Below are 27817 nucleotides of genomic sequence, written 5' to 3'. Positions count from 1 at the left end.
GGGGGTCAAGGGTTTCTCAGCATTCCTGCAGTAGCCGACCTCTGCTTTTGAGCAGTGCAAGATCCTGGGCACAAGCAGGTTTCCTGCTCCTCCTCTAGGGGGCAGAAGATTTTTGCTTGTATCTCTCCCTCAGCAGCAATGTTTCTTTGCCTATGTCTGGGGGTGAGGGTTTCCCAACACCTCCCCCAGAGACAGTTTTGCTTCAGTTGCTCTCCCAGAGCAATAGACTTTTGACCAGTCCTAGGGGCCAGAAGGTGTTCTATATTCCTCCAGCAGCTTAAACACATTTCTGCCTCGTGTTCCATTATTGGAACACTAAGCATGTGGAGGTTATTTATATTCCTACTGCTCAAGGTCATCACCAAGGTCTGATTGCAAAAATTCAAAACATTACAACCTCAGGCATAAATGGGTTAAGACTTTGCTTTGTAAGAGAGGGTCTTGGGGAAGAAGGCAAGGCTTTGTTCTTGTTCCCAGTAGCAGCTGATCAACTCCTCCATGTCTATGTGGCAGAGAGGGTCCTGGGTCTCCTACCCTGTCCCCAGCCTTCCTTGTGAGCACCCAGTGAGGGGCCCTAAAGAAAAGCTTGAGAGTGAGTACAAACTCCTTTCTGTCTGAGGCTTGAGGCTATCCCATATTGACCTTCAAGGATTTGTTAAATTTTTAGCTGACTTCTTCTTATCTACTTGTGTGGTAGTCATCTCTTTCTCCTTGCTTTGACGAAATTGAAGCCATTCATATTCATGTGTACTGCCTCTCCTTGGTTGAGTGTATGACTCTGTGGAATTCAGATTACTTAGTTGCCTTGTGACCTTAGCTCTTGATGAGTTAAAGTAAAGTTATGGTTGTGTGTATTAATCAGCGTTTTCTCATTGTTGGGGTGAGAGCAATATTCCCTAGTGACTCTGCATCTAAGCAGACACAGAGCTCTGCATCCTATTTTATAGTCTGCATTTTTTATCTAACAGAATACCGTAAACTCTTTCTAGTTTAATGGTTGCTTAATATTTCATTGTGAGGATGCATAATAATTATTCTTGATGAACACTGAAGGATTTCTACCTTTTTTTTTTTTGAGACGGAATTTTGCTCTTGTTGCCCAGGCTGGAGTGCAATGGCATGGTCTCAGCTCACTGCAATCTCTGTCTCCCACGTTCAAGAGATTCTCCTGCCTCAGCCTCCCACATAGCTGGGATTATAGGCACCCATCACTGTGCCCAGCTAATTTTTGTGTTTTTAGTAGAGACAGGGTTTCACCATGTTGGCCAGGCTGGTCTCGAACTTCTGACCTCAGGTGATCCACCTACCTCAGTCTCCCAAAGTGCTGGAATTACAGTCATGAGCCACCATACCCGTCCCCATCTTTTTTTTTTTTTTTTTTTTTGATCGTTACAATAGTGGTACGATGGTCAACTTTGTATATAAATCTTTGACCACAGCTATGATACTTTCCTTCAGCTAAAATCAGAATTGCCAAGTCAAATAATACATAAAACTCTTGGCTTTTGATACCTGTTTTCATATGAATTTCAAAATCTTTGATTACAGTTTTATGTTTTGGGCCGTTTGTAGCATTGCCTTTTAAAACAGATAGCTGGGTGTGGTGGCTCATGCCTATAATCCCAGCACTTTGGGAGGCCGAGTTGGGAGAATTGCTTTAAGCCAGGAGTTTAAGCCAGCCTCGGCAACAAAGAGAGCTCCTGTCTCTACCAAAAATAAAAAAATTAGCTGAGCGTGATGGCATGTGCTTATAGTTCCAGCTACTTAGGAGGCTGAGGCAGGAGGATTGCTTCAGCTCAGGAGTTTGAGGCTGCAGTGAGCTGTGATTGAGCCACTGCACTGCAGCCTGGGTGAGTGACACAGGGAGACCCTATCTCATAAATAAATTAATAAATAAATAAGATACACTGTTCTATTCTACACCCATGGCCAAAGTCAAAGCCACTGTCTCTTCATTTCCCTCCTTTTTTGTTGAAGAGAAAAATCTGACATAGTGGAAACATCCCCACGTCCCTGTCCAGAATCCTCCCGCCTCTCGGTGGAAGAAGAAGGTAGAATGGTCACAAAATCTGGTGTCTACGTAGGCAAATTAACAGATGGGGTATGCTGCGTATTTCTCATGTTTACTCTCCAGCTCTCTGCTAGGACATATGACTCCATAATTCATGAATGTCACCTTAGTCCTGGTTTACAACATGAAAGACTCTTTTTCTAAAGAATCTAGTTAATGCTGGGCTAGAAAGAGAGTGGCGCAGGAGAAATATTTGTTTAAACAAGAGGCATCTGAAGCCATAAATGCATGTGCTTAAGGCAAGACACGGAGTGATTAACTAGAAACACATCCATTACTTTTGCTGTCCAAATTGTTCTTTCCATAAGATGATTTGTGAGGTTGATGTCCTTGTGACAGCAATTTTCTGAAAATATTAAATAAGGCTGAGTCCCTGTTAAAAATCGAGAGCATGATTCATACATATTTGTGAAATGTGAGTACCTTTTCTCTCTTACTGCTGCAAACTGCTGACAGCGATGTATTATGGAGACCCCTTGTCAGTTGACAGTTGAAGTGGAAATATTGTTGTAAGTAATGAATTTGTTGATAGCTGTTCCATTACCCAGAATGAATATTTAGATTAGTCATGTGCAGGCTGTCATGTCAGAACTACCAGGAGCTTTTCCTTTTATCTAATTTACTCTAATTCCTCAGTCCCCATCTCACCATGTTATATCCTATTGAATGTGTCAAGGGATGATTAGATTGAGAGATGCGAGGTTTTGTTATCGACACAATTTCTACAGGAGCACTGGAGAAATTAAACCCTTGCTGAACAAACCTGGGTGGAACTCTCAGCCATTTTCTTTCTTTCTTTATTTTTTTTTTATCAGTACACAGCACATCCAGAGACAAGGAAGAGCCCTCAGTCGAGAGGCCGCATGTGAGATGATTTGTGAATGGCACCAAGGGCATATTTTGAAAGTCACCCTTCCCAGATTACACATTTTAGCTTTGTTACATACTCATTGAAACCACTCTGAAAAGTGCTGCTTGATGCTGCATGCCCTTTCTGTGTCCCTGGAGGTATTCTGAAGGTCAGAGGAGAGATATACAACAGTGAGGCTTGGTGATAACATACAGAATAACAGACAGGGACTCCACACCCAGGCATTTTTTAATGGTGTGAAGCATAGACAGAACTGCAGTCTGTGCTAACATTAGATTATTTATTCATTCAGTCAGTTGACACAAGGAGGCAGCTACGGGGGGGTAAAATATGGTCCTAAAATCAAAAAGATTTCAGTTTTGTCATTCTGTCTCTGAGATTCTGATTCCACATCTAGAGCAGGGTAATGATGATACCTACCTTACAAAATTATTGGGAAAATACATTAGTTAATATATGTGAAAGTACGGAGGAGATGTGCAATAAATATTTGTGTTATTAACTACACATACAGCACTCTATAGGAGCTATTCCATTTATAAAGACTTTAGGTTCTAAAAGGCCGTACAGGTGTTGATTATTTTTATAAGTCAAAAGTGACTAAGTGGAGTTTAAGCTATGATTTCCAGATGCATTTCTATAAATAAAAACGTAAGTATATTCTGTTGATTTGGGGTGGAGAGTTCCATAGATGTCTATTAGGTCCACTTGGTCCAGAGCTGAGTTCAAGTCCTGAATATCCTTGTTAATTTTCTGTCTTGTTGATCTGTCTAATATTGACAGTGGGGTGTTAAAGTCTCCCACTATTATTATGTGAGAGTCTAAGTCTCCTTGTAGGTCTCTAAGAACTTGCTTTATAAATCTGGGTGCTCCTGTATTGGATGCATACATATTTAAGATAGTTAGCTCTTCTTGTTGCATTGATCCCATTACCATTATGTAATGCCCTTCTTTGTCTTTTTTGACCTTTGTTGATTTAAAGTCTGTTTTATTAGAGACTAGGATTGCAACCCCCCTTTTTTTTTTTTTTTGCTTTCTATTTGCTTGATAAATATTCCTCCATCCCTTTATTTTGAGCCTATGTGTGTCTTTGCACGTGAGGTGGGTCTCCTGAGTACAGCACACCGATGGGTTTTGACTCTATCTAATTTGCCAGTTCTTTTAATTGGGGCATTTAGCCCATTTACATTTAAGGTGAATATTGTTCTGTGTGAAAATCAACAGAATATGCATTCTTCTCAGCACCATATCACACTTATTCTAAAACTGACCACATAATTGGAAGTAAAACACTCCTCAGTAAATGCAAAAGAACGGAAATCATAACAGTCTCTCAGACCACAGTGCAATCAAATTAGAACTCAGGATTAAGAAACTCACTCAAAACTGCACAACCACATGGAAACTGAACAACCTGCTCCTGAATGACCACTGGGTAAATAACGAAATTAAGGCAGAAATAAGTAAGTTCTTTGAAACCAATGAGAACAAAGACACAACATACCAGAATCTGTGGGACACAGCTAAAGCAGTGTTTAAAGGGAAATCTATAGCACTAAATGCCCACAGGAGAAAGCAGGAAAGATCTAAAATCGACATCCTAACATCACAATTAAAAGAACTAGAGAAGCAAGAGCAAACAAATTCAAAAGCTAGCAGACGATAAGAAATAACTAAGATCAGAGCAGAACTGAAGGAGATAGAGACACGAAAAACCCTTCAAAAAATCAGTGAATCCAGGAGCTGTGTTTTTGAAAAGATTAACAAAATAGACCACTAGCCAGACTAATAAAGAAGAAAAGGGAGAAGAATAAAATAGACACAATAAAAAATGATAAAGGGGCTATCACAAAGAAATACAAACTCCCATCAGAGAATACTATAAACACCTCTACGCAAATAAACTAGAAAATCTGGAAGAAATGGATAAATTCCTGGACAGATACACCCTCCCAAGACTAAACCAGGAAGAAGTCGAATCCCTGAATAGCCCAATAACAAGTTCTGAAATTCAGGCAGTAATTAATGGCCTACCAATCAAAAAAAGCCCAGGACCAGAGGGATTCACGGCCGAATTCTACCAGAGGTACAAAGAGGAGCTGGTACCATTCCTTCTGAAAGTATTCCAAACAATAGAAAAAGAGGGACTCCTCCCTAACTCATTTGATGAGACCAGCATCATCCTGATACCAAAATCTGGCAGAGAGACAACTAAAGAAGAAAATTTCAGGGCAATATCCCTGATGAACATCGATGCAAAGATCTTCAATAAAATGCTGGCAAATCAAATCCAGGAGCAGATCAGGAGATCGAGACCATCCTGGCCAACATGGTGAAACCCCATCTCTACTAAAATACAAAAAAAAAAAAAAAAAAATGCCGGGTGTAGTAGTGCACGCCTGTAGTCCCAGCTACTCGGGAGGCTGAGATGGGTGAATCACTTGAACCCGGGAGGCGGAGGTGGCAGTGAGCCGAGATGGCGCCACTGCACTCCAGCCTAGTGACACAGCAAGACTCTCATCTAAAAAAAAAAAAAAAAAAAAAAAAGGCTTATCCACCACAATCAAGTCGGCTTCATCCCTGGGATGCAAGGCTGGTTCAACAGATGCAAATCAATAAACGTAATCCATCACATAAACAGAACCAATGACAAAAACCACATAACTATCTCAATAGATGCAGAAAAGGCCTTCAATAAAATTCAACACCTCTTCATGCTAAAAACTCTCAATAAAATAGGTATTGATGGAACATATCTCGAAATAATAAGAGCTATTTATGACAGACCCACAGCCAATATCATACTGAATGGACAAAAGCTGGAAGCATTCCCTTTGAAAACCGGCACAAGACAAGGATGCCCTCTCTCACCACTCCTATTCTACATAGTCAGGCAGTCAGGCAAGAGAAAGAAATAAAGGGTATTCAAATAGGAAGAGAGGAAGTCAAATTGTCTCTGTTTGCAAATGACATGATTGTATATTTAGAAAACCGCATCATCTTAGCCCAAAATCTCCTTAAGCTGATAAGCAACTTCAGCAGTGTTTCAGGGTACAAAATCAATGTGCAAAAATCACAAGCATTCCTGTACACCAATAATAGACAAACAGCCAAATAATGAGTGAACTCCCATTCACAATTGCTGCAAAGATAACAAAATACCTAGGAATACAACTCACAAGGGATATGAAGGACCTCTTCAAGGAGAACTACAAACCACTGTTCAAGGAAATAAGAGAGGACACAAACAAATGGAAAAACATTCCATGTTCATGGATAGAAAGAATCAATATCAGCTAGGCGTGGTGGCTCATGCCTGTAATCTCAGCACTTTGGGAGACTGAGGTGGATGGATCACAAGGTCAGGAGATCGAGACCATCCTGGCTGACATGGTAAAACCCTGTCTCTACTAAAAATACAAAAATTAACCTAGCATGGTGGCAGGCACCTGTAGTCCCAGCTACTTGGGAGGCTGAGGCAGGAGAATGGTGTGAACCCAGGAGGCAGAGCTTGCAGTGAGCCGAGATTGCACCACTGCACCCAGGCTGGGCGACAGAGCAAGACTCCATCTCAAAAAAAAAAAAAAAAAAAAATCAATATCATTAAAATGGCCATACTGCCCAAAGTAATTTATAGATTCAGTGCTATCCCCATCAAGCTACCACTGACTTTCTTCTCAGAATTAGAAAAAACTAGTTTAAATTTCATGTGGAACCATAAAAGAGCCCATATAGCCAAGACAATCCTAAGCAAAAAGAACAAAGTTGGAGGCATCACACTACCTGACTTCAAACTATACTACAAGGCTACAGTAACTGAAACAGCATGGTACTGGTACCAAAACAGACATACAGACCAGTGAAACAGAAGCCTCAGAAGTAATGCCACACATCTGCAACCATATGATCTTTGACAAACCTGACAAAAACAAGCAATAGGGAAAGGATTCCCTATTTAATAAATGGTGTTCAGAAAACTGGCTAACCAAATGCAGAAAACTGAAACTGGATCCCTTCCTTACACCTTATACAAAAATTAACTCAAGATGGATTAAAGACTTAAATGTAAGACCTAAAACCATAAAAACCCTAGAGGAAAACCTAGGCAATACCATTCAGGACATAGTCATGGGCAAAGACTTCATGACTAAAACACCAAAAACAATGGCAATGAAAGCCAAAATTGACAAATGGGATCTAATTAAACTAAAGAGCTTCTTCACAGCAAAAGAAACTATCATCAGAGTGAACAGACAACATACAGAATGGAGAAAAATTTTGCAATCTATCCATCTGACAAAGGGCTAATATCCAGAATCTACAAAGAACTTAAACAAATTTATAAGAAAAAAACAACCCCATCAAAAAGTGGGCAAAGGATATGAACACATTTCTCAAAAGAAGACATTTATGCGGCCAAGAAACATATGAAAAAATGCTCATTATCACTAGTCATTAGAGAAATGCAAATCAAAACCACAATGAGGTACCATTTCACGCTAGTTACAATGGTGATCATTAAAAACTCAGGAAACAACAGATGCTGGAGAGGGTGTGGAGAAATAGGAACACTTTTACACTGTTAGTGGGAGTGTAATTAGTTCAACTGTTGTAGAAGACAGTGTGGTGATTCCTCAAGGATCTAGAATCAGAAATACCATTCGACCCAGCAATCCCATTACTGGGTATATACCCAAAGGATTAGAAATCATTCTACTATAAAGACACATGTACACGTGTGTTTATTGCAGCACTATTCACAATAGCAAAGACTTGGAACCATCCCAAATGTCCATCAATTATAGGTTGGGTAAAGAAAATGTGGCACATGTACACCATGGAATACTATGCAGCCATGAAAAAAGGATGGGTTCACGTCCTTTGCAGGGACATGGATGAAGCTGGAAACCATCATTCTCAGCAAACTAACACAGGAACAGAAAACCAAAACACTGCATGTTCTCCCTCATAAATGGGAGTTGAGCAATGAGAACACATGAACACAGGGAGGGGAACATCACATACCCTGGCCTGTCCGGGGGAGTGGGGGGTTAGGGGAGGGATAGCATTAAGAGAAATACCTAATGTCGGTGAAGGGTTGATGGGTGCAGCGAACCACCATGGCACATGTATACCTATGTAACAAATCTGCACGTTCTGCAATGTATCCCAGAACTTAAAGTATAATAATAATAATAATAATAATAATGAAAAATACATAAGTAGTCTTTATCAAAGCTTTAAAACCAAGAGTACTCGTCTCTTCCTTACATTCTATTAAACATTTTCCCCCATTGTGGACCTCTGATGTCTGGTGTTTTCATTTGCCACCCACTGACCAGCTGATGTTCTGCTGATTTGGGTGGTCTCTGAACACAGCAACTTGGAACTCATGGAGCCACCCTTGGCTTACAGCAGACATGTCAGCAACAGCTGTTTCACTGTGCTTAGGCTTAAGTTCCCTTATAAACTCCTGGCCTTCACCAGCATTAACAAAGTGTAGGCCCAGAGGGTAATGATGATATCTATCTTACAAAATTATTGGGTGACTAAATTAATTAGTACATGTGAAAGTTAATTGTAGGTAACGTTTAGCTCCAGTCTCAAAAAGTTTCCTTTTTCATCTTGCCAATCCCTGTTCCTTCCTCTTTGATCACTATTCACTCCTTAGCCTTAAGAATTCTTCCTGCTGTGCCATGAGCCCCCTGCAACACTCGGCGTTCTGTCATGCTTTCAGTTTGAAAAACTATTTTTACTTTTGTTTTCATCCTAATTATGTGCCTCTTTTTAGCAGCATCTTAAAGACACTCACTACTTTTATACTTTTCTAACTGATGATGTTACTGCTGTTCATAAAATATCTCAGAACTTTAGCACAAACCTAGCTAACACACCCCTGACTGATGAACAAAGTGCGGCCACATGCTTGCTTGTGGCCACTAATACCATTTACTGGTGATAGGTAAAAAGGTTGAAGCCTTCTTCCACCCTGCTTTGTTCATACCTGTGAACTTCCTTAAATGGAAAATTTATAAGTAGAGGCATTTCTATAATGAGGGGTATGGAAGATACAAAGGGAAAAAAGAGAGTCCTTGCCTTTATATATCTTGTAATTTAATTGGGAAGAAAAGGCACACACTTATGAAATAGCCAGGGACTCCCAAATTTGTATATGAAAGTGACACTGTAGTAGATGAGGATATTAAGAACCAAAGGGGATTCACAATTTCGGAGGGAATGATAGGATGAGGTCCTACATGAAGTGGTGGTTCTTTCTGACTGGCAGGGTGAGAGCCTTCTGACGGCTCTCATTCTTCAGGAACAGAGTTTATTCTCAGTTAAGATTTCTTTTATATATCTCAGTAAATGCTAAAAATTCTCTGTGTGTAGGTCTTACATGTTTCTTTTTTGGTTTATTTCTAGACAGTCTGCAATTTTTGTCATTATTATCAACAGGAATCGCTGAATTCCACCCACAGTGAGAGGGACTGTGAGTGGATGCCCAGACATCCAACCTTCCCTCCCTAGGTATCCTAGGCTAACAGCGGGAAGTATCACGTTGACCAGACAAGTTTCAGAGTGCCACTGGGAGCCACCTACGTGGAGAGGACGTTATCTCGGTTGTTGCCCACGGGCATGCTGGCCAGAGGCAGGGGTTCCTGATGGAGAGCCAACGTCCAGATATTTGATGTAATCCCACCTTGGAAATTAGAAGTTCACATTCTCCCCTTTTTGCTTTTCTTAAAGAAATGCTTTCATGGGTTCAAAAAAAATTTTTTTTTTAAAGTGAAGCATAGGCTAGCTCACTTCTTGCGGAAAGCTATCTAACTGCAAAGGGTGGTCTAAGAGTAAAATTCTTAATCTAAAATATGAAAATTACCAAGAGTAAAAGGAATGAATTCCCAGTGAAATAGAGACCAAAGAAATCATTGTCAACCTACCAGCTGAAGAATATTCTTGTCAGAAATTGGCTTTGGACAGGCTTCCTGTCTGAGTCACTTACTTCTCTTCACACTGCCTGTTTTCCTATAAAACAATAATAAAACTGTCACACCGATAAAAAGATCCTAGTGCTGAGATAATGTGATTTGTCAAAACATGCTCATTCACTTTGGGAGGCCGAGGTAGGCGGATCACCTGAGGTCAGGAGTTCAAGACCAGCCTGACCAACATGGCGAAACCCCATCTCTACCAAAAATACAATAATTAGCCAGGGTGGTGGCAGACTCCTGTAATCCCAGCTACTTGGGAGGCTGAGGCAGGAGAATTGCTTGAACCCGAGAGACAGAGGTTGCAGTGAGCCGAGATTGCGCCATTGCAATCCAGCTTGGGTGACAGAGCAGGACTCTGTCTCATTAACAAAAAAAAAATGCTCATTGACTCAACTGAAATGTGCTGACTCTTCTGCCATTTGACTTTCTTTTATAAACCTACTGTTACTAGTCTTCCATTTTAAAGAAGAGAAAAGCAATTACTCAGATGTCCTAACTGTCAAGAGATTTGGAGAAACTATATACATATATGGTTCTTAGCTGGGCATAATTTGAAAGCCTATCTATTATCTAGCTAGCTAGCTAGCTATCGTCAGCTTTCAAATTCTGTCCAACTAGTTCTGCCCCACCGAGAACATGGATTTTTGTGATAATGAAAACTTTCTCTTACAATCAGAGGGCCAACAATTGTTGTAAAGGACTGAGAGAGCTACATGTCATATGTGACTGTAATAACCAACATTTTAGGGGAAAAATGTGATGTTAAGAGTCTTAGAATCCCAGGTGGTGGTGAGGGGATTTCTGGATCCTGAAGGTCAAGTGTTTCCAGAGAAAAAGAGGAACAGAGATTAGGAAACACCTTCTAATGTAGGAGCTCGAGCAGGGAGAGATTCTACAACTGTGGTAGCTCTATTTAATATGATAATACATTTATTTTTCTTTGTGCCCTTTGTGTCTTTGCTGATTATTAACTGTACTAACTACCAGGAAAAGAGAAGAGGGTGTGGACGACCAAGATTTAAACCATTCAAACTTCATATTGAAAGTTTGGGTACAAGTTGTATTGGAAGAAGGGATGATTAACTTGAGGGGTCTGAGGTCTTTCTCTCTCTCTTTTATTTTTATTTTTATTTTTTTTTTTGAGACAGGGTTTCACTTTGTTGCCAAGGGTGGAGTGCAGTGGCATGAACAGGGCTCATTGGAGCCTCAACCTTCCAGGCTCAAGTGATCCTTCTGTCTCAGTCCTCCCAAGTAGCCGGGACTACAGGCACATACCACTACACCCAGCTAATTTTTGAATTTTTAGTAGAGACAGGATTTTGTCATGCTGCCCAGGCAGGTCTTGAACTCCTGAGCTCAAGGGATCTGCCCGCCTCAGCTGCCCAAAGTGTTGTGACTACGGGTGTGAGTGTGCCTGACTGAAGTCTTTCTCTTCTAACTGTCACCAGCATCTAATGTGTCTCCATCTCCTCGGTTACTGTGGACAATTATGAGCTGACATTGCCTTGCATATACATAAGCACATGTGTCTCCATCTCCTCGGTTACTGTGGACAATTATGAGCTGACATTGCCTTGCATATACATAGGCACAACATTTACTTTGAAGTGATTCCCCTCAGGTATTCTTTTTACTCTTGAAAATTTAAAATTCTAATAAGCCCAGTACAAGTCTATATCTAGTCTTAGAATAACAATAACAGCTTCCAGTTGTTATTTTTTATAATTTCTATAACATTCTTTATCATGTTGATGTTAGTGTATTGAGGACCTATTGTGCACCAGACACTTCCTTGTGCATGTGAAATTCCTCTTCCTTATCTCTATGCATGGTAGACTTTGAGGCTCTGAGAAGTTGACTCGGCAATATTTTGTAAACGGTAGAATTGGAATCTGAACCCAACTCTGTCTTGGTCCAAAGTGCATGCTCTTTCTACTGAGTTACGCTGTCATAATATTTATAGGGAATAATGTCTTTCTTCTTCCTCCACTTCACCCTATTGCCTGCTTACTTTGCTGATATGTTTTATATTTTATTTCATTTCTGAGTTATTCAGAATAAGAAACTGTGCTTGCTTAATTATGAGTCAGAGCTGTCTCCTGCATGAAACTTTTTAACAACTTCCTCTTGGGAAAAAAAAATTGCAACTGTTATCTCAATGCCATGGCCATGGTTACCCTATCTCTTGGTTTCTGTTTTGTACCTCACTTCCTACTAATGCCATTCCCCTCACACTTCAGGCTATTTCGTGACACTGTGCTTTTGCTCATGTTTCTTTGGCGTAGATCCTCACTCCTCAAAATGTAGTTCCAGGACCAGCAGCATCAATGTCACCCAGGAGCTTGTTAGAAAGGCAGGCTCTCATGCCCCACTCCAGACCCCAGGTGATTCAAATGCACAGTAATGGTTTTGAGAAGCACTGATGTAGAATGTTCTTATTATGTTTTTCATCTAGTTAATTTTTTCTTACATTTTATTATATTTTGTTTTGTTTTTGCTCTTGTTACCCAGGCTGAAGTGCAATGGCACAATCTCAGCTCATGCAACCTCCGCCTCCTAGGTTCAAGCGATTCTTATGCGTCAGCGTCCCAAGTAGCTAGGACTACAGGCTTGTGCCAACACGCTTGGCTAATTTTGTATTTTTTGTAGAGACGGGTTTTCACCATGTTGACCAGGCTGGTCTCAAACTCCTGACCTCAGGTGATCTGCCCGCCTCAGCCTCCCAAAGTGCTGGGATTATAGGCTTGAGCCACCACACCTGGCCAATTTTTTAATTTTTTATTTCAATCGGTTTTTGGGAAACAGGTGGTGTTTGGTGACATGAATAAGTTCTTTAGTGGTGGTGATTTCTGAGACTTTGGTGCACCCATCGCCCAAGTAGTGTACACTGTACTTAATATGTGGTCTTTTATCCCTCACCACCCCCCACCCTTTCCCCCAAGTCCCCAAAGTCCAGTGTATCATTCTTATGCCTTTGTGTCCTCATAGCTTAGCATCCACATATGAGTGAGAACATACGATGTTTGGTTTTCCATTCCTGGGTAACTTCACTTAGAGTAATAGTCTCCAATTCCATCCAGGTTGCTGTGGATGCCATTCTTTCTTTTTTACACCTAGCCAACTCTTAATCATTCTTCAAAACTCACCTCTAAGAAGCTAAGGTCAGTAGTTCTCAAAATATAGTCCAAAGACTCTTGGTCAGGGGGTCCCCAAGACCCTTTCAGAGGGTCTGTAAGGTCCTCTTGTCCAGCTACACATCTGTGCGAGACAGACTTTCTTCATAGACTTCAACCAAAACAACATATTGCAACAGACTGCCTGCAGCAGCAGATAGGTGAATCCAGGTGCCTTTCATAAAGCCAGACTTCCAGAAGATCTGCAAAGATACCACACAGTGCCATTCTTCACACTGAATCTTGTTGTTGCATTGAAAAATACAGTTATTTTTCCTAAAAATATGTAATTTATTTAGCATGTAATAGGTTTATTATTTTAATGAATTGCTATATTTAATATTAATTTTATATTAACAAATACACATATTTTATATGTAATCTTTTAGATATAATTTTATATAATTAATATATTAACATTTGATATTTAATGAATTAATAAAACATTTCCCAGTTTTAATTTCCCATACAGTAAATAGCAATAGCTCTAACCCCCGTAAACAAAAGGTCTTTGGCATTCTCAATAATTTTTTTTTTTTTGATACAAGTTCTCACTCTGTCACCCAGACTGGAGTGCAGTGGCACACTCACGGCTCACTGTAGCCTCAACTTCCCCAGGCTCAGGTGATCTCCTACCTCAGCCTCCAGAATAGCTGGGACCACAGGTGTGTACCACATTCCTGGATAATTTTTGTATTTTTTGTGGAGACGCAGTTTTGCCATGTTGCCCAAGCTGGTCTTGAACTCCTGGGCTCAGGTAATCCACTGGCCTTGGCCTCCCAAAGTGCTGGGATTACAGGCATGAGCCACTGTGCCTGGCCTCAATATTTTTTTAATGTAAAAGGGTCCTGAGACCAAAGAGCTTTGGATCAATTTTCCGAGGGGTAAACGAAGTGCTCTCCTTAGCAGGTCTGTGATATCATGGGCATAACTCACCATTACGCTTATCATTTTATATTAAAATAATCTGCTCATAGAGCTCTCTCATTAGACAATAAGCTTCATGAGGACTATGTGCTATTCATCTTTCCATTTACTGAACCTGATGAACTACCTAACAACCCCTCCCACTCCCATCCAAAAATAATTGAGGACCAAGGAGTATGTCTACTATCTAGTTTATAGAGAGCACTAGACAACCTACAGCTGAGACCTGCAGCTTTAGCAGGGATGAACTGTGCATGATGCTGAAGGAAGCAGCACATGGACATCACCACTTGTGGAGTTTCATCCCCTCAAAGTGTGTTTCACCAGCCTGGAGTTCTGTCTCCCAGGATGAGGCAGGGAAGCTCTGTGAGCATACTACCCATTCATGCACCGTCATGCCAGATGAACAGTAATCTCCAGTATTCATGGTGCCTTCAAAGGCCCGGTGACCCTCAAAGATGCAGGGATAAGACTACCTACAAAGATGTGGATGTTTCAACCGGAGACCCATTTGGCCATGTCTTCTATCAATTACCTTGGCCAACTCCAGTGTGAGAGGAGGAAGGCATGGGTCTTCCCTACACCAGAATCCCATGTTGTCAGACCAAATTGTACCACAAGTAGCAGTGTGAGACTTGATGAAGACCTACCTCTGCCCTTTGTACACCCTGGCAGCCCCTTGCATGGAAGTCATGATAACAGTAGTCTCCTGAGGGCACACACAGCTCACCTTCTATTCAGAATCCAGCTGCAGAATCCTGTCAGTGGTGGGGCACAGGGTGGAGCAAGGCCCTAGGTAATGCCCCTCTGAAAAATGTTTGCTACTGGGAGGTACCCTTACAGTATTTTTAGCTAGTCCAAATATTTTGAACAACTTTATTTTACCAGTGAAAATTCATTCCCCTTATTCTAATTACAAATTCTTTAGGGGTGATTGGAGATAAAAATAGTTGGAGCCTTGTAACAGACCTCTGGTATGTGAACTGATTAGCTCGCCAGGTGCTCGCTAAGCATACCCGAAATATGGATTTTTTTGTTACAGTACTTCATATTTTAATGAATGCCGCTAAGGTGAAGAATCACACACACACACACACACACCCCTCTCACCCTATTTATGCTGGAGAATCTTCAAGTAAATCACAAGCAGTATAACAATGTCATTAAGTTCAAATACACATAGCGGAGCGAAAACTAAATAGTGTCTCACTACTCAGCTATCTAGGAGTTTCATTTAACTGGAATAAACCAAGGACCCGTAAATAAACGAAGAGAACCATTATTAGACACTATATGCCAGAATGATATACATTATTGCATGGAATCCTCAAAACTCCAAAGCACATGTTCCACCCTGTAGCTCCGTATAAAGAGATCTTCGAATCTATGTCACAATCCTCCTAGGTTTTCATTCTTAGTCTCGGCATGACTGACTCCTTCAGGTCGCACCCAGAACCCAGGTGTTCTTGATTTGCACACAAATTGAGTAGTCTTAGTTGTCTGGTTTACAAACCCTTCACAGATAAAGAGAAGTTAGAAGGAACAAAGAAGCAACTGCTGGTGGCAACACTGACAGAAATGACAGCTGCTCAGGGTAGACCTGAAATTAAGGGATGGGCCAGCAAAATTTAATAAGTAAATATAAGAACCCAGTCCTTACAGTAACTGACTCATATATAATGACTCAGATAAGATCGAGACTCATACCTCAATAGACCCTGCTGACAAAACACAGAGCATCCACTGTTGTTTCTCTAGATCATGCTCATGCCATGAGATACCTCGTAGGCACCTCTGCAGACTCTCTCTGGACTTCCTCTGTCCTGGGACATTTGGCCATTTGCTCTGAGCAGCTCTCTGTGCACTCCAACTGGCTTTGGTAGGTTCATCCCAAGACACCCTCTTCACACCTGCCCATGTGGGCCTCCTGCCTTGGGACTCCTCTGTTGGTGCTGGAGCCTGAGGCACCTCTCAGCCTCCAGGTTTGCAATCCAGAAGTTTGCATGTGGTGGATGGGCTGGGATGAAAAGCGGGAGCTGGTGAGACATTCTTCCCCCAAACATCTCCCAAAGGGAATGTCCTGAGGTTCAGTGGCTCAGATGGCCTCTTGGAAGATGGTCCAGCCCGACTAAGATAGCAAATAGTAGCTAGTGCAGTAACACACTCTCCTGTTAGCTGCCCCACCTCCCCTGCCTCCCACACTCTTGCCCTGGACTTGAGCTTTGTTTATAAAATAATAGCACATAAGCTTTTGCCTCGAGTCCTGCTGTCTGGCGAACCCAGGTTAAGACATTCCTCAGTATCAAGGAAGGTCAAGTTTGTTTCATAATCTCTGATTAAGAAGGCAAAAAAATGAGTAATGATTTCCATATACAGTTTCTGTATTTATCTTCTCCTCTTACGATCATTCCCAATATGAACAGTTTTTCTTTAAGTCCAGGTAATCGAACATGTATATCTTCAACTAGGAAGAAAACTCAGCTGCGTGAAATGATTATCTTCCTGAGTTTTTACAGCACGGTTGTACTGAAGGGACATCAAATGATGCGATAATCATAGTTGAGAGGAGATCTATCAGGGTAGGCAGTCTGGAGAAAATCAATCTCGAGCTGATTTCTGAAGACTAGAGAGCATGAGGAGGACAGTGCAGCTTGAACACAGGGAGGGAACCCGTGTAACCTTTAGAGCACATTGTTGTGCACAAGGGTCATATCTTTTACGTGAGAAACGAAGACGCTGTGTTATATCAGCCTGTTCATTTTTACCCTCAACAAGAAAACTGGTCAGCCCACCTAAGCCATTCAGCTACCTCAGCTGATATTGATCGTGAGGGTGGCTAAAATAACTCCATTGGCTCTTTTCCCCAATGGAGGCTGACTGGCTGCTGGTGTGTAGCTTATTATTGATAGTTGTTAGAGTTTTGGAATTAAACTTGCTCCCTTGAATGGGGTGGAAGATTGTGCTCTGTCTGTTGTCCTTTCAGCAAAAGATCTAGATATATGTAGGCTAAAACAATCAGGGGAGCACACCTGCACACATACATGAACACACAGGCACACATGCACATGCGTACAGGCACTACTATCTAGTGTCACTGTCATTCCTTTAAAATTTTCCTACCAAAAAAAGTAGAGATGACTGGGTGTGGTGGCTCATGCCTGTAATCTTAGCACTTTGGGAAGCCAAGATGGATGGATCACTTGAGACCAGGAGTTCAAGACCAACCTGGCCAACATGGTGAAACCCTGTCTCTTCTAAAAATACAAAAAAATTAACTCGGCATGGTGTTGCATGCCCGTAATTCCAGCTAATGGGGAGGCTGAGGCAGGAGAATCACTTGAACCCAGGAAGCAGAAGCTGCAGTGAGCTGAGATTACACCACTGCACTCCAGCCTGGGTGACAGCGCGAGACACCATCTGAAAAGGGGCAAAAAAAAAAAAAAAAAAAAGCCGAAGCCAGAGAAAAATATCTTTTCTCTGCTGCATTTCAAGGTTGCGAAGAAGATGCTTTTGTGAAGCAGTGGTCTGCCCTCTGCTTCCTCCACAGGGAAGGAGATGCATCCAGAAGATGCAGGCCATGCATCTGGATGATCCAAGTAAAAGGTTTTCTTCCGCAGAATGCTTATCATGGAGTAGCACAGGGGAGGAGATGTCAAGACTAATTCAGGGTCAAAGTCAGCTCTGGAGTAGTTCGATTACAACTTTCAGAGAATACTTCAAGCACAGCAGTCCTAAGTACTTTCACTTAAAGACACTGCACACAGGAGAGACAAAACCCATTTTCAACTTAAACAATTCAAATAGCTTGGAAGATTTTCGGCAAAATTCCATAGAGCTACCCCCAAAATGGGCTTCCATTTTCAGATGTGCATCCACGTGCATCGCATATTTCACCTCCCTGTGGGCAATGCCAGAGGAGACAAAGGAAGGAGGAGAGAATGTTCCATGCATTTGCAAACTGTCAAGGCATATCATTTGTCCTCTAAATAAGTGTTTACTAAGCATCCGCATGATTTTTCTTTGTCCCCTACAAGATGCAAAAATTGTAGGGAAAATGAATTTCTGCCCAGGCTTTACGTGAAATAAAAAACCAAACATGTTTAATCAAGATGCCAGTGACAGCTCATCGCTCATCATTACGGTGCATTTGTGGGGCTGTAATTTCTTTCTCACCCATTGTGGTGTTTGCTTCTTTTCACATTTCCTTAGGCTGGCCCCCTTGGAAGTCGGCAGGTCATTTCCCCCGCTTCATGCTCTAATAGATTTCACTCTCGAGATCTCACACACCACCAGCTCTGGACTGCTATGTTTAGGGTTAGCAAAGCAGTAGGAAAACGCTTGCAGACAGAGAACAGTGATTTCTTTTTCATCCAAAGAAAAATGAGAGTTTGAAGATGCTTATCACACCCAGATTTGGGGAAATAAAAAGAAATTCCAAATTCTTTCTTCTCTACAAAACACATTTTTTGTTTCAAGGCTATTCTTAGTGTTTCAGTGCTCTTTATCGATCCAGTTTATTGGAGTTGAAGAAATTGAAAGGTTAGCACCCATATCTGGATTTGTGTTCTGTGTCCAAGGCTTACTTGGATTGGGGTGCTGTTGTGTGCAATGCCTTTTGATTGTGTAAAAATGGACTCCTTGTCCAGAACTAAATGCTGAGGAACGTCTTCCCAATTGTGGTTTTGGTGCAATGAGAATTTGCGAGGGGTAGGCAGTGGAAAGGCTTTCAGCATCCGTTGTGGACCTGTCCTTATCAGTTGTCACCTTCAAGCTATAGAAAGCTGCTCTAGAAATACCTGTAAAGTGAGTTTGACTGCTTTTGCCTTTGTGTTTTTGAGAAATATTTGGGTCTATGGTCTCAAATCTGTGGAGGAGAGCCAGTCTATTTTTTGAGTCATTCTTGGGTTGATGCCACCCCTTCTCTCTGGTTCTTCCTCTTTCTTTTGCCCCACCCCTTTTTTTTTTTTTTTTTTTTTTTTTTGAAACAGGGTCTTACTCTGTCACCCAGGCTGGAGTGCAGTGGTGCGATCTCGGCTCACTGCAATCTCCACCTCCTAGGTTCAAGCGATCCTACTGCCTCAGCCTCTCTAGTACCTGGGACTACAGATGTTCACCTCCATGCCCAGCTAGTTTTTGTATTTTTAGTAGACATAGGGTTTCACCATGTTGGCCAGGCTGGTCTTGAACTCCTGACCTCAAGTGATCCTTCCACCTTGGCCTCCCAAAGTGCTAGAATTACAGGTGTGAGCCACTGACACCTGGCCACTCTTTTGCTGTCTTGATGAGTTTAGGCACCTTCTCTTATCCCAGGGTCTGGGTGTTCATAGGTAGGCAGAGAGGAAGTCACTCACATTCCAAACCAAGACCTAACCTGTGAAAGTGGCTGTTAATCTTAAATATTGTCAAAATTCCATAATTGGAAGCTCAAGGAATGACCTAAAAGCTCAAGCTCAGAAATTGTTCATTTAAACTGGGGGTAGAAACCCTCACAGTGAAATCTGTTGCTACCTGGGAGTTGGGTCCTGATAAGCAAGAATGTCTTTAATTAAGTTATTGGCTTTATGTACACAATCCTACATGGGCACCAATCCAAGAGGTAAGCATTTTATGAAGAACCCAAAAGCAGTCTGCACAGTTATTGCATGGTTGTGGTTTTCGGGAAACCTTGGGATTGTATCTCTCACACTCCTTGCCTTACTGAAATCACTGTAGTGTTTTTATTTTCTTGGGAAACCAAGACTCATCATTTATTAACCGAAATATCATTCAGTTAGTTATTCTACAAATATTTAGGAGTGCTTGCCATGTGGAATTCTCTCTGTGAGACCTTGGGGAGTCGGCCTTTCTGCTGAATTCTGCCAACCCAGCAGTGTATCCATGTCATAGGTCCGGTTACCCTAGAAACTGGCTCTGAGATGGATACTACACTGTAGAAAGTTTACTGGAGCAGGTCCTTGGGCTCAATACCTGTGGAAGAAGGAGCAAAAGCAAGATGGGTAAAGGGAAGAAGCTGGGCTTTGAACAGTCTCAGGGGAGACATTAGTCAGCCCAGTGGGGACCAGGCCTGGACAATGGGCTCCTCTGGTCAGTCACCAATGTGCAGTCATTAGGGGAGGGGCATGACCTCAGGCAAGGCAGCTCTCCACCAGAGGCGGCACTGTCAGCTACTGGGAGAGTAAGTCCTTTAATCCTAAGTGGCGACCTGGGTGGCACATCACAGTGTCCACTACAGTGTGCTAAGATGCTTTTAGCTACTCTACAGAAAATCTTGACTCAACTGGCTTCAACCATAGGACATTCCTTGCATCTCAAAGTAAGACATCAGGGATAAAGCACCTCCAGGATTGGTTAGTTCCGTGGCTCACCAGCTTATCTAAGGAGCTCTCCATCCATCTGCTCTGTCAGCCTGAGGAGGCAACTTGGCTTGTCAGGCTTCTTCCTTTCATAGTCACAGATGGCTGTTGCCGGACTGGGTGTCACTGCAGGAAAGAGAAATGATTTCTGCCCTTGTGCTCTTTCTATTGTTGAGGAAGATATTTCCTTGTATTTCTCTTTCTTTATTGTGGTGAAATATACAAAACATAATATTCATCATTTTAACCATTCATAAGAGTGAAATTCTGTGGCATTAAGTACACTAATGATAATGTATAACCATCACCACTATACACAAAACTTTGTCATCATTCCCAATAAAAACTTTTCTCTTCACCCTCAGCTCCTGGTAATTTCTATTCTCTTTTCTGCCTCTACGAATTTTCCTATTGGAGGTGCCTCAAGTATAAGCATATAGTATTTGTCCTTCTTGTCTGGTTTATTTTACTAATCTTAGTGTTTTCAAGGCTCATCCGTGTTGCAGCATATATGAAAATCTCATTCTTCTTCATGGCTGACTAGTGTTCTATTGTATATATGTAGAACATCGTTTGTCTACTCATCCACTGAATAACGTTGCTACCAACATGGGCATACAGATATCTGTTCGTGTCCCTGCTTTTTATTCTTTTGGATACGTACCTGGGAGTGAAAATCCTGTGTCATATGATAACTTGATATTTAGCCTTTGGAGAAACCATCAAACCATTTCCTGCAGTGGCTGTGCCACTTCACATTCCTCCATCAGTGCATGAGGAGTCCAGTACTTCTACATCCTTGCTAACATTTACTTCCCTTTTATGAGGTATGGCCATCCTTTCCCTCGAGTCTTATTGGCCTCTATTGTGTCACATGCCCACTCCTAAATTAATTATTTGCAAAGTGAAGGAGATTACCAAAATTGCTTTAAACCAATCAGGACCAGGGCCCTGGGTAGGGTCTACATTCCCCTAAAGGAGGACAGTTAGATACCTGAAGAAAATCCAGACATTCCAGCAAGAAAAAAGGATGGGACGAGGAAGAATAAAGCGAAGCTACCATCAATGTTTGCAACAGGGTGGCTTTAAAAATACAAATGCCCAGAGAGAGATTCTGATTCACTTGGTCTGCAGTGGGTGCTCAGCATCAGTCACTTTTAAATGTTCCCAATTGATTCTAATGTGCAGTCAGGGCTGCGAGCCCTGATCTAGCAGGTTAGGCTGCCCGTTAAGCCAGCGTGTGTGAATACTGAGAGATGAGAAGGACAACATGCTGCAGGAACGCTGTGCAGTGCACCTCGCCTGGTCCAGGGGGACTGAGGAAAACCCCTGAGAGGAAGTGACGTTCAGACTGATACTTGGAAGAGGCAAGTCAGCCAGGGCTGGGGAAGAGTGTCATAGACACAGGGCAGCGTGTGGTCCAGTTTAAGAACAGGAAGAAGCTCAGTCTATCTAGAGTGTACACAGTGTCCACTTCTAACCTTGAAGGGACAATATTTTTACTCAAATATGTGCAACTCATGGGGCAAGGTCTATGTTCAACACTCTAGCTGCATTTATCTCTGGGTAAGTTTCCCTCTCTCTGTGCCATGTTCTTGGTTGGCTGAGTGAGCAGCAGGTTATACTAGAGGCAGCAGATATTCAGGGTTTAAGAATTGAGTTTGAAACCTTCCCATGCTCTATACATCCGGTGTGGCTGTGGGGAAGGCCCATGACCTCTCTGGACCTCTGCACAGTTCCTGCAAAAGAGGTTATAAAAACTACAGCATAGGGCCATTATGGAACTCATTAAAAAATGTATGTGAGCGACATCATAAATATGCTGATGAGTTGCAAACTTCTACTCCTGTCCCCACCTCTCTCTAGGGCACATCTCGACTCCAGACCTATATGTTGATATCTCCTACCTGGCAGCCCCATTTGGAAGTACATTGGGCATCTCCCGCTTGCCGTGTCCAAGACAGAGCTTTTCATATGCCACTCCAAACCAGCTCCTCCTCCATTCTCCCCTGCACAGGCTTAGGGCATCTTCATCCTTGGTGTCATCCTTGACTCCACTCTTTCTCTCCAACATGGAGTCTGTTAACAAGTCCTACCACTCTATGTTAGAAATATACCCAGATTCTGACCATTGCTTACCACCTCTGTGACTATCCAGGTTCAGGCCACCATATTCTTTAACCTGGATCATGTGACAACCTCCTACAAGGCCCTCCAAACTTGATCCCCCATTATTCCTACTTTATCTCCTACAACCCTCCCTCTTGTTCATTTGCTCCAGCTCCAAGTCTCATGCAGCCCCAGTCTGCATGGCTTCAGGGCCTTGCTATTTGCGGGTACCCTGCCCCCAATTAGCCAGATGGCTAACTTCTCACTTCCTCAAGCCTTTAGTCAAAAACCATAGTGTCGGCAAGCCCTCCCATAGACGCACTATTTAAAATTTCAGTACCTGCCCTTAATATGTCATATTCTCCTTCTCTGCTTTATTTTTTTCTTCCTGGTATTTACCACTAATGTATGCTACAATTTGCTTATTTATATTGTTCATTGTCTGTGTTCCCTGCCAGAATATACCAGATATAGAGATCTCTGCCAGTATACCCCTGCTCCACAAAGCCAGGGATTGTCTGTTTTATTCACCTTCTTTTTTTTATTTTTTGACATGGAGTTTCGCTTCTTCGCCCAGGCTGGAGTGCAATGGCGTAATCTTGGCTCACTGCAACCTCTGCCTCCCGGGTTCAAGCAATTCTCCTGCCTCAGCCTCCCCAGTAGCTGGAATTACAGACATAAGCCACCACGCTCGGCCTTGTTCACCTTCTGTCTCGGTTCTAGGGCAGTACCTGGCATGTAGTAAGCACCCAATACATCTATTAGTACAGCATTTCATAGAAGAGAAGCCTGAGGCTCAGTGCGATTAAATAATTCATTCAAGGTCACACAGCTAGAAGGCATTGTGTAGTTAAATGTTCTGTGATGCTTTTCAACAACAACAAAAAACCCATTTAGCAAAAAGACAGGGCAGCATCAATCACTCCTCTCCAGCCCTCCTCCCTATCACCAGATGAAGAAAGGAAATCTAAAAGAGGGCGCTGTGGAGTTGCTCTGTGGCCCCTTGGCAAGACCACTCAGGTTTGAGTGTTATTAGATGACGAAGCTGGGGAGCCATCTTAGCACTTCTTCTGAAGCACAAAGGCCAGTGACTGTTATTAAAAGGAGACCAGCTGCTGGAGGCTGAAAGTGCACAGGAGGAAAGGGTACTCCCTACTCAGGAAGGATTTGCTAAGTCGGCTTGAGATGGTCAGGGAGGATTTTTAGACCGTTTTCAGCATCAAGACCCATCTCACTGGCTATCCTACACAGACTTACTGTGACCCCTAAACATTCCTTCTTTCATCCATTCTACCGAACATACAAAGAGGAATCCTAGCCGATTACAGGGAGGACAATCAGGGAACAAACCTAGAAGTAGATCTCTGCAGCATCATTGGAATGAGGACAGGGATTATTATTTTTTTTTAAGAATGTCTTTTTTGAGGAAGAGGAAATGTGCCTGTACCATGGGAGTTCTAGTTGGGGAAGCCCGGGCCTTTTTCCTCCTTACTCTTGGGAAATCACATTGCTATTGCTCTCTGTTCACAGGGACCCACCCGCTTGGCAGGGTAGAGCTTCTAGAAGCAGAGCCAAGGCAGGCAGGAGGCTCTTCAAACAGTTCAGAGGGAGGAGGCAGGGGCAGGGTCTGAGTGGAAGCTGGGTGCTACAGGCTGGGGTCAGACTAGAGAAGGCCAGTTCCACAGGACTGGGGTCAGACAGCAGGAGCCAGAGCAGGGCCTCGGTCTCTCCCTGGGAGGCCACGGCACCTCCCTCCGTCTGGGGCCTTCATTACTCAAGGGTGTCTACTCCAAACCTGCTGCAAACATTCAGAGAGAGAAGTGCCCAGGGCCCGCCAGAGAGCAAGCCCTCCACACGTGTTTCTCTCCCTCTTCTTTCAGAAGCAAGATGGGAGTGGGGATAATGGCTTAGAGCAGGACTGGGAGAGGCTCCCTTGAAAGGCCTGGCTTGTAATCCAGAGAGCGGAGGAAGGAGAGGAAGCTGCTGGAGTTGCAAGATGGCTTCTGTTGCCATTGTTCAGTTGCTTTCTTTCCTCCTCAGAGGTGCGAACAAGAAGTAACAGAGCCACGTCTCTGGGTACCTCTTCCATGTTCCCTCTGTAGCCCCTTCCTCCTTACATGCTCACCACCAGCTCCCAGGTCCTTGGCCTGTGCAGGGCCTGTGCACTCCACACAGACATCCTCTTCGATAATGCTCCCAGGTCTTGGCTGTGGTCCTTTCTGGAAATTGCCCTTGGCCACAGACAGCTGCCTCGCCCAAACGTTTACCCTCCTAGGGGCTCCCTGAGGCCAATGCCCAGATGATGCAAGGATAATACCTTTCAATTTCATACAGGTCTTAAGATCATCTGGCCCAGAACGCCCCATCGGATCTGCTGAAACTCACTGTGGGTGACTTCCCTCCGCCTAGTGCTGCCTTCCTCCCTTACTCACAGATCATCTGGAGAGAACTCCCTAAGAGCCTTCTGCCCATGACTCTAGAAAGCCACCTCTAAGGCGCTGAGTCCCTTAGTTGTCTTTGGTCTTTGCCCCTCCAAACACAGCCCCCTCATTTGACTTCCTTGGGCACCCACTATCCACTAAAATGCAGCCACCCTGTATCCCAGTGACTGGAAAATGGGTGCTGATGGGTTAATATGGTACCCAGTAAAAATATTTACCATGATGGGAGCTAACACACACACAGCTAGCAGTCTGCAAAGCACATTGAAGTACGTTATTTCAGTTGCAAGGCAGAATAGCATGGTGGTCTCTGAAGTGACTCTGCCTGAATTTGAATTTCTGTCCCACTGCTTATGAGTCTTGCGACTTTGGGCCAGCTACCCCTTTCTGTTGCTCAATTTCCGTATCTGTAAAATGGGGATAATAGTCCCATCTTCAGAGAATGTTTGTTAGAATTAAATGAGTCAATACATATAAAGGTGTCAGAACTGCCCTAGCATATGGCAAGCACATAGTATGCCTTAGCTATTAGTATTCGATCCTCACAACAACCCTGCAGTACTACAATTTCTACCTGTGTTGGGTACGTCTCAAGACACTCATATTCTCAGCTCAGCTTTTCACTCCAGCTGTTTGTTCAGCCACCTGCTGGCACGGGTGTAACAGCACCTTGCTGAGCTGTGCGGCTTCTCTTACTTCCTGCCTGAGATGCCTGCAGAGCCCACTTGGCTGTTCTGACTCAAGCAAACCTGGAAGTGTGAGGGAGCTAATATCCCAGGTGACACCCCTTGATGCCAAGGAGGTATTGGAGCCAATGGAAAAACAGTCCCTTCTTTTATTCCCTGAGAGGATAATCTAGAGATATATTGTGTCCCATCAAAATCCAAGTTCAGTTGCCCCAGCAGTAGCCACTCCAGTAATGCATGCAGTCACCGCCCTCCCCCATTCCCCATTTCCTTGAGCCCATTTCCCCATCCATGCCTGTCAATGGAGCTCACATCCCAGAGTAAACTGCCCAGACACAGGCCATTGCCTCGTGGTCTGCTTTTTTTTTTTTTTTTTTTTTGTGGGGGTGGCAGGGCAGGGGACAGGGCATCTAATTGTGCATAGGAGAAGAGTGAAAGAATAAAAAGAGGCATGTTCTAAACACCATGGAATACTATGTAGCCATAAAAGGGAACAAGATCATGTCCTTTGTGGGGACATGGATGGAGCTAGAAGCCATTATCCTCAGCAAATTAACACAGGAACAGAAAACCAAACACCGCATGTTCTCACTTATAAGTGGGAGCTGAACAATGAGAACACATGGACACAGGAAGGGGAACAACACACACTGGGGCCTGTCAGTGGGGCAGGGAGGGGAAAGCATCAGGATAAACAGGCGATGGGTTGATAGGTGCAGCAAACCAGCATGGCACACGTTTCCCTATGTAACAAACCTGCACGTCCTGCACATGTGTCCTGGAACTTAAAATAAAAAATTGTTAAAAGAACCATACAATAGAAGAAAGAAAGAAAAAAAAAGGCATGTTCAACATACATAATCAGATCTGGACTCAAGTCAGAGTCTTCCACCTACCAAATTTCATGCCCTCACACTGTGCCGCACATCTGTCAAGATGCATAAGATACATATGCATCTTAACAGAGGCCTTCCAGAAGCTTGATTAGGCTGCTGGAGGCCGAGGAGGAACACGCTGTGAACAGGTAGCTTCAGATACTTTCATGTTCCAGCCTTTCTCCTGCCCCTGCATAGAGGCAATCCTGCATGGTAAGAGGGCGGTGAGCAGTGGCTCCACTTGGCTGAAGCCTGGGGCAGGGGCTGCACCTAACTTGTCTTTGTATCGCCAGCACTTAGCTCATGTATCAGTAACACTCAGGGTCTGGCACATAGCAGGTACTCAGTAAATGTGTGCTAGATGCATAGGTCCAGAACTCAAACTATGAGTGATTTGCTTCTTAATGATTACTTTCTATGTGGCCACGCCTGTTTCTATATTTATTTTGTTGTTGTTGTTTGTTTTTTTGTTTTTTGGGATATTTTTGCTGGTTTGGAATGTATATCTCTGATGGACAGAGAACTTTTTTGGAGTGGAAGATTGTCTACGTTTTTACCAAGGTGAGTTAGTACAGAATTATGTACCTAAAATTATTTAAGAAGCATTAAATGTTTCTCAAAATTATCTGAGAAAACCTGAATATCAGGTTGATTGAAGAAAGAAATCTCTAGGTGCTGTCTCGAACTGGTGTCTTGTGGGATAAATGTCGCTCTAAGATACATGGGTTTGGTCAGCACACTGTTGATTATATTGAAATTCTTCTGAGGTATGCCACAGGGCCTACCACTTCCTATAGCATTCTACCTGTCCCAACTCTCAAATTCGTGTCACCTGCTTAGCCCTTGCAGGTATATGAGTCCTGTGAGCCCCACACAACAGGCTTCTGTATATAGAAAGCGTTGAAGGAGCTGACTGGCACACTTCCCTCCTTGGGCTTTTTTCTGACTTTCCCTGTGACTTGCTCAGCCCATCCCCTGTCCCATCAGCGGGTCCTCATGGTGATACGGTGTCTTACCCTGTAGGTACTATAAGATCTCCGTGGTGCTCATGTGCTTCGCGGTCCCCACACTAGTGCCCTGGTACATCTGGGAAGAGAGCCTGTGGAATTCCTACTTCTTGGCCTCTATTCTCCGCTATACCATCTCGCTCAACGTCGCCTGGCTAGTCAACAGCGCCGCCCACATGTATGGAAACCGGCCCTATGACAAGCACATCAGCCCTCGGCAGAACCCACTCGTCGCTCTGGGTGCTATTGGTAAGTAGGGGTGGTGAGGGCCAGTGGGGAGAATGGTGGCCCAGGTTTTCTTGGCCTCTCAGT

General features: G+C 43.1%; 1 protein-coding gene across 1 annotated transcript in view; it reads left to right on the top strand.

Moving 5' to 3' along the window:
* SCD5 (stearoyl-CoA desaturase 5) overlaps nt 1-27817 on the top strand; it is a 177138-nt gene that overhangs the window by 141823 nt on the left and 7498 nt on the right. Inside the window, exon 4 of the mRNA XM_007999058.3 lies at nt 27522-27754. Within this exon, the coding sequence (XP_007997249.2) occupies nt 27522-27754 (233 nt within the window). The remainder of the gene's footprint in view (nt 1-27521; nt 27755-27817) is intronic.

Source organism: Chlorocebus sabaeus, chromosome 7, assembly GCF_047675955.1.
Source record: "Chlorocebus sabaeus isolate Y175 chromosome 7, mChlSab1.0.hap1, whole genome shotgun sequence".
Classification (NCBI taxonomy): Eukaryota; Metazoa; Chordata; class Mammalia; order Primates; family Cercopithecidae; genus Chlorocebus; species Chlorocebus sabaeus.
The sequence above is the reverse complement of the archived record's forward strand: the minus strand, read 5'-3'. Positions and strand labels throughout refer to the sequence as shown.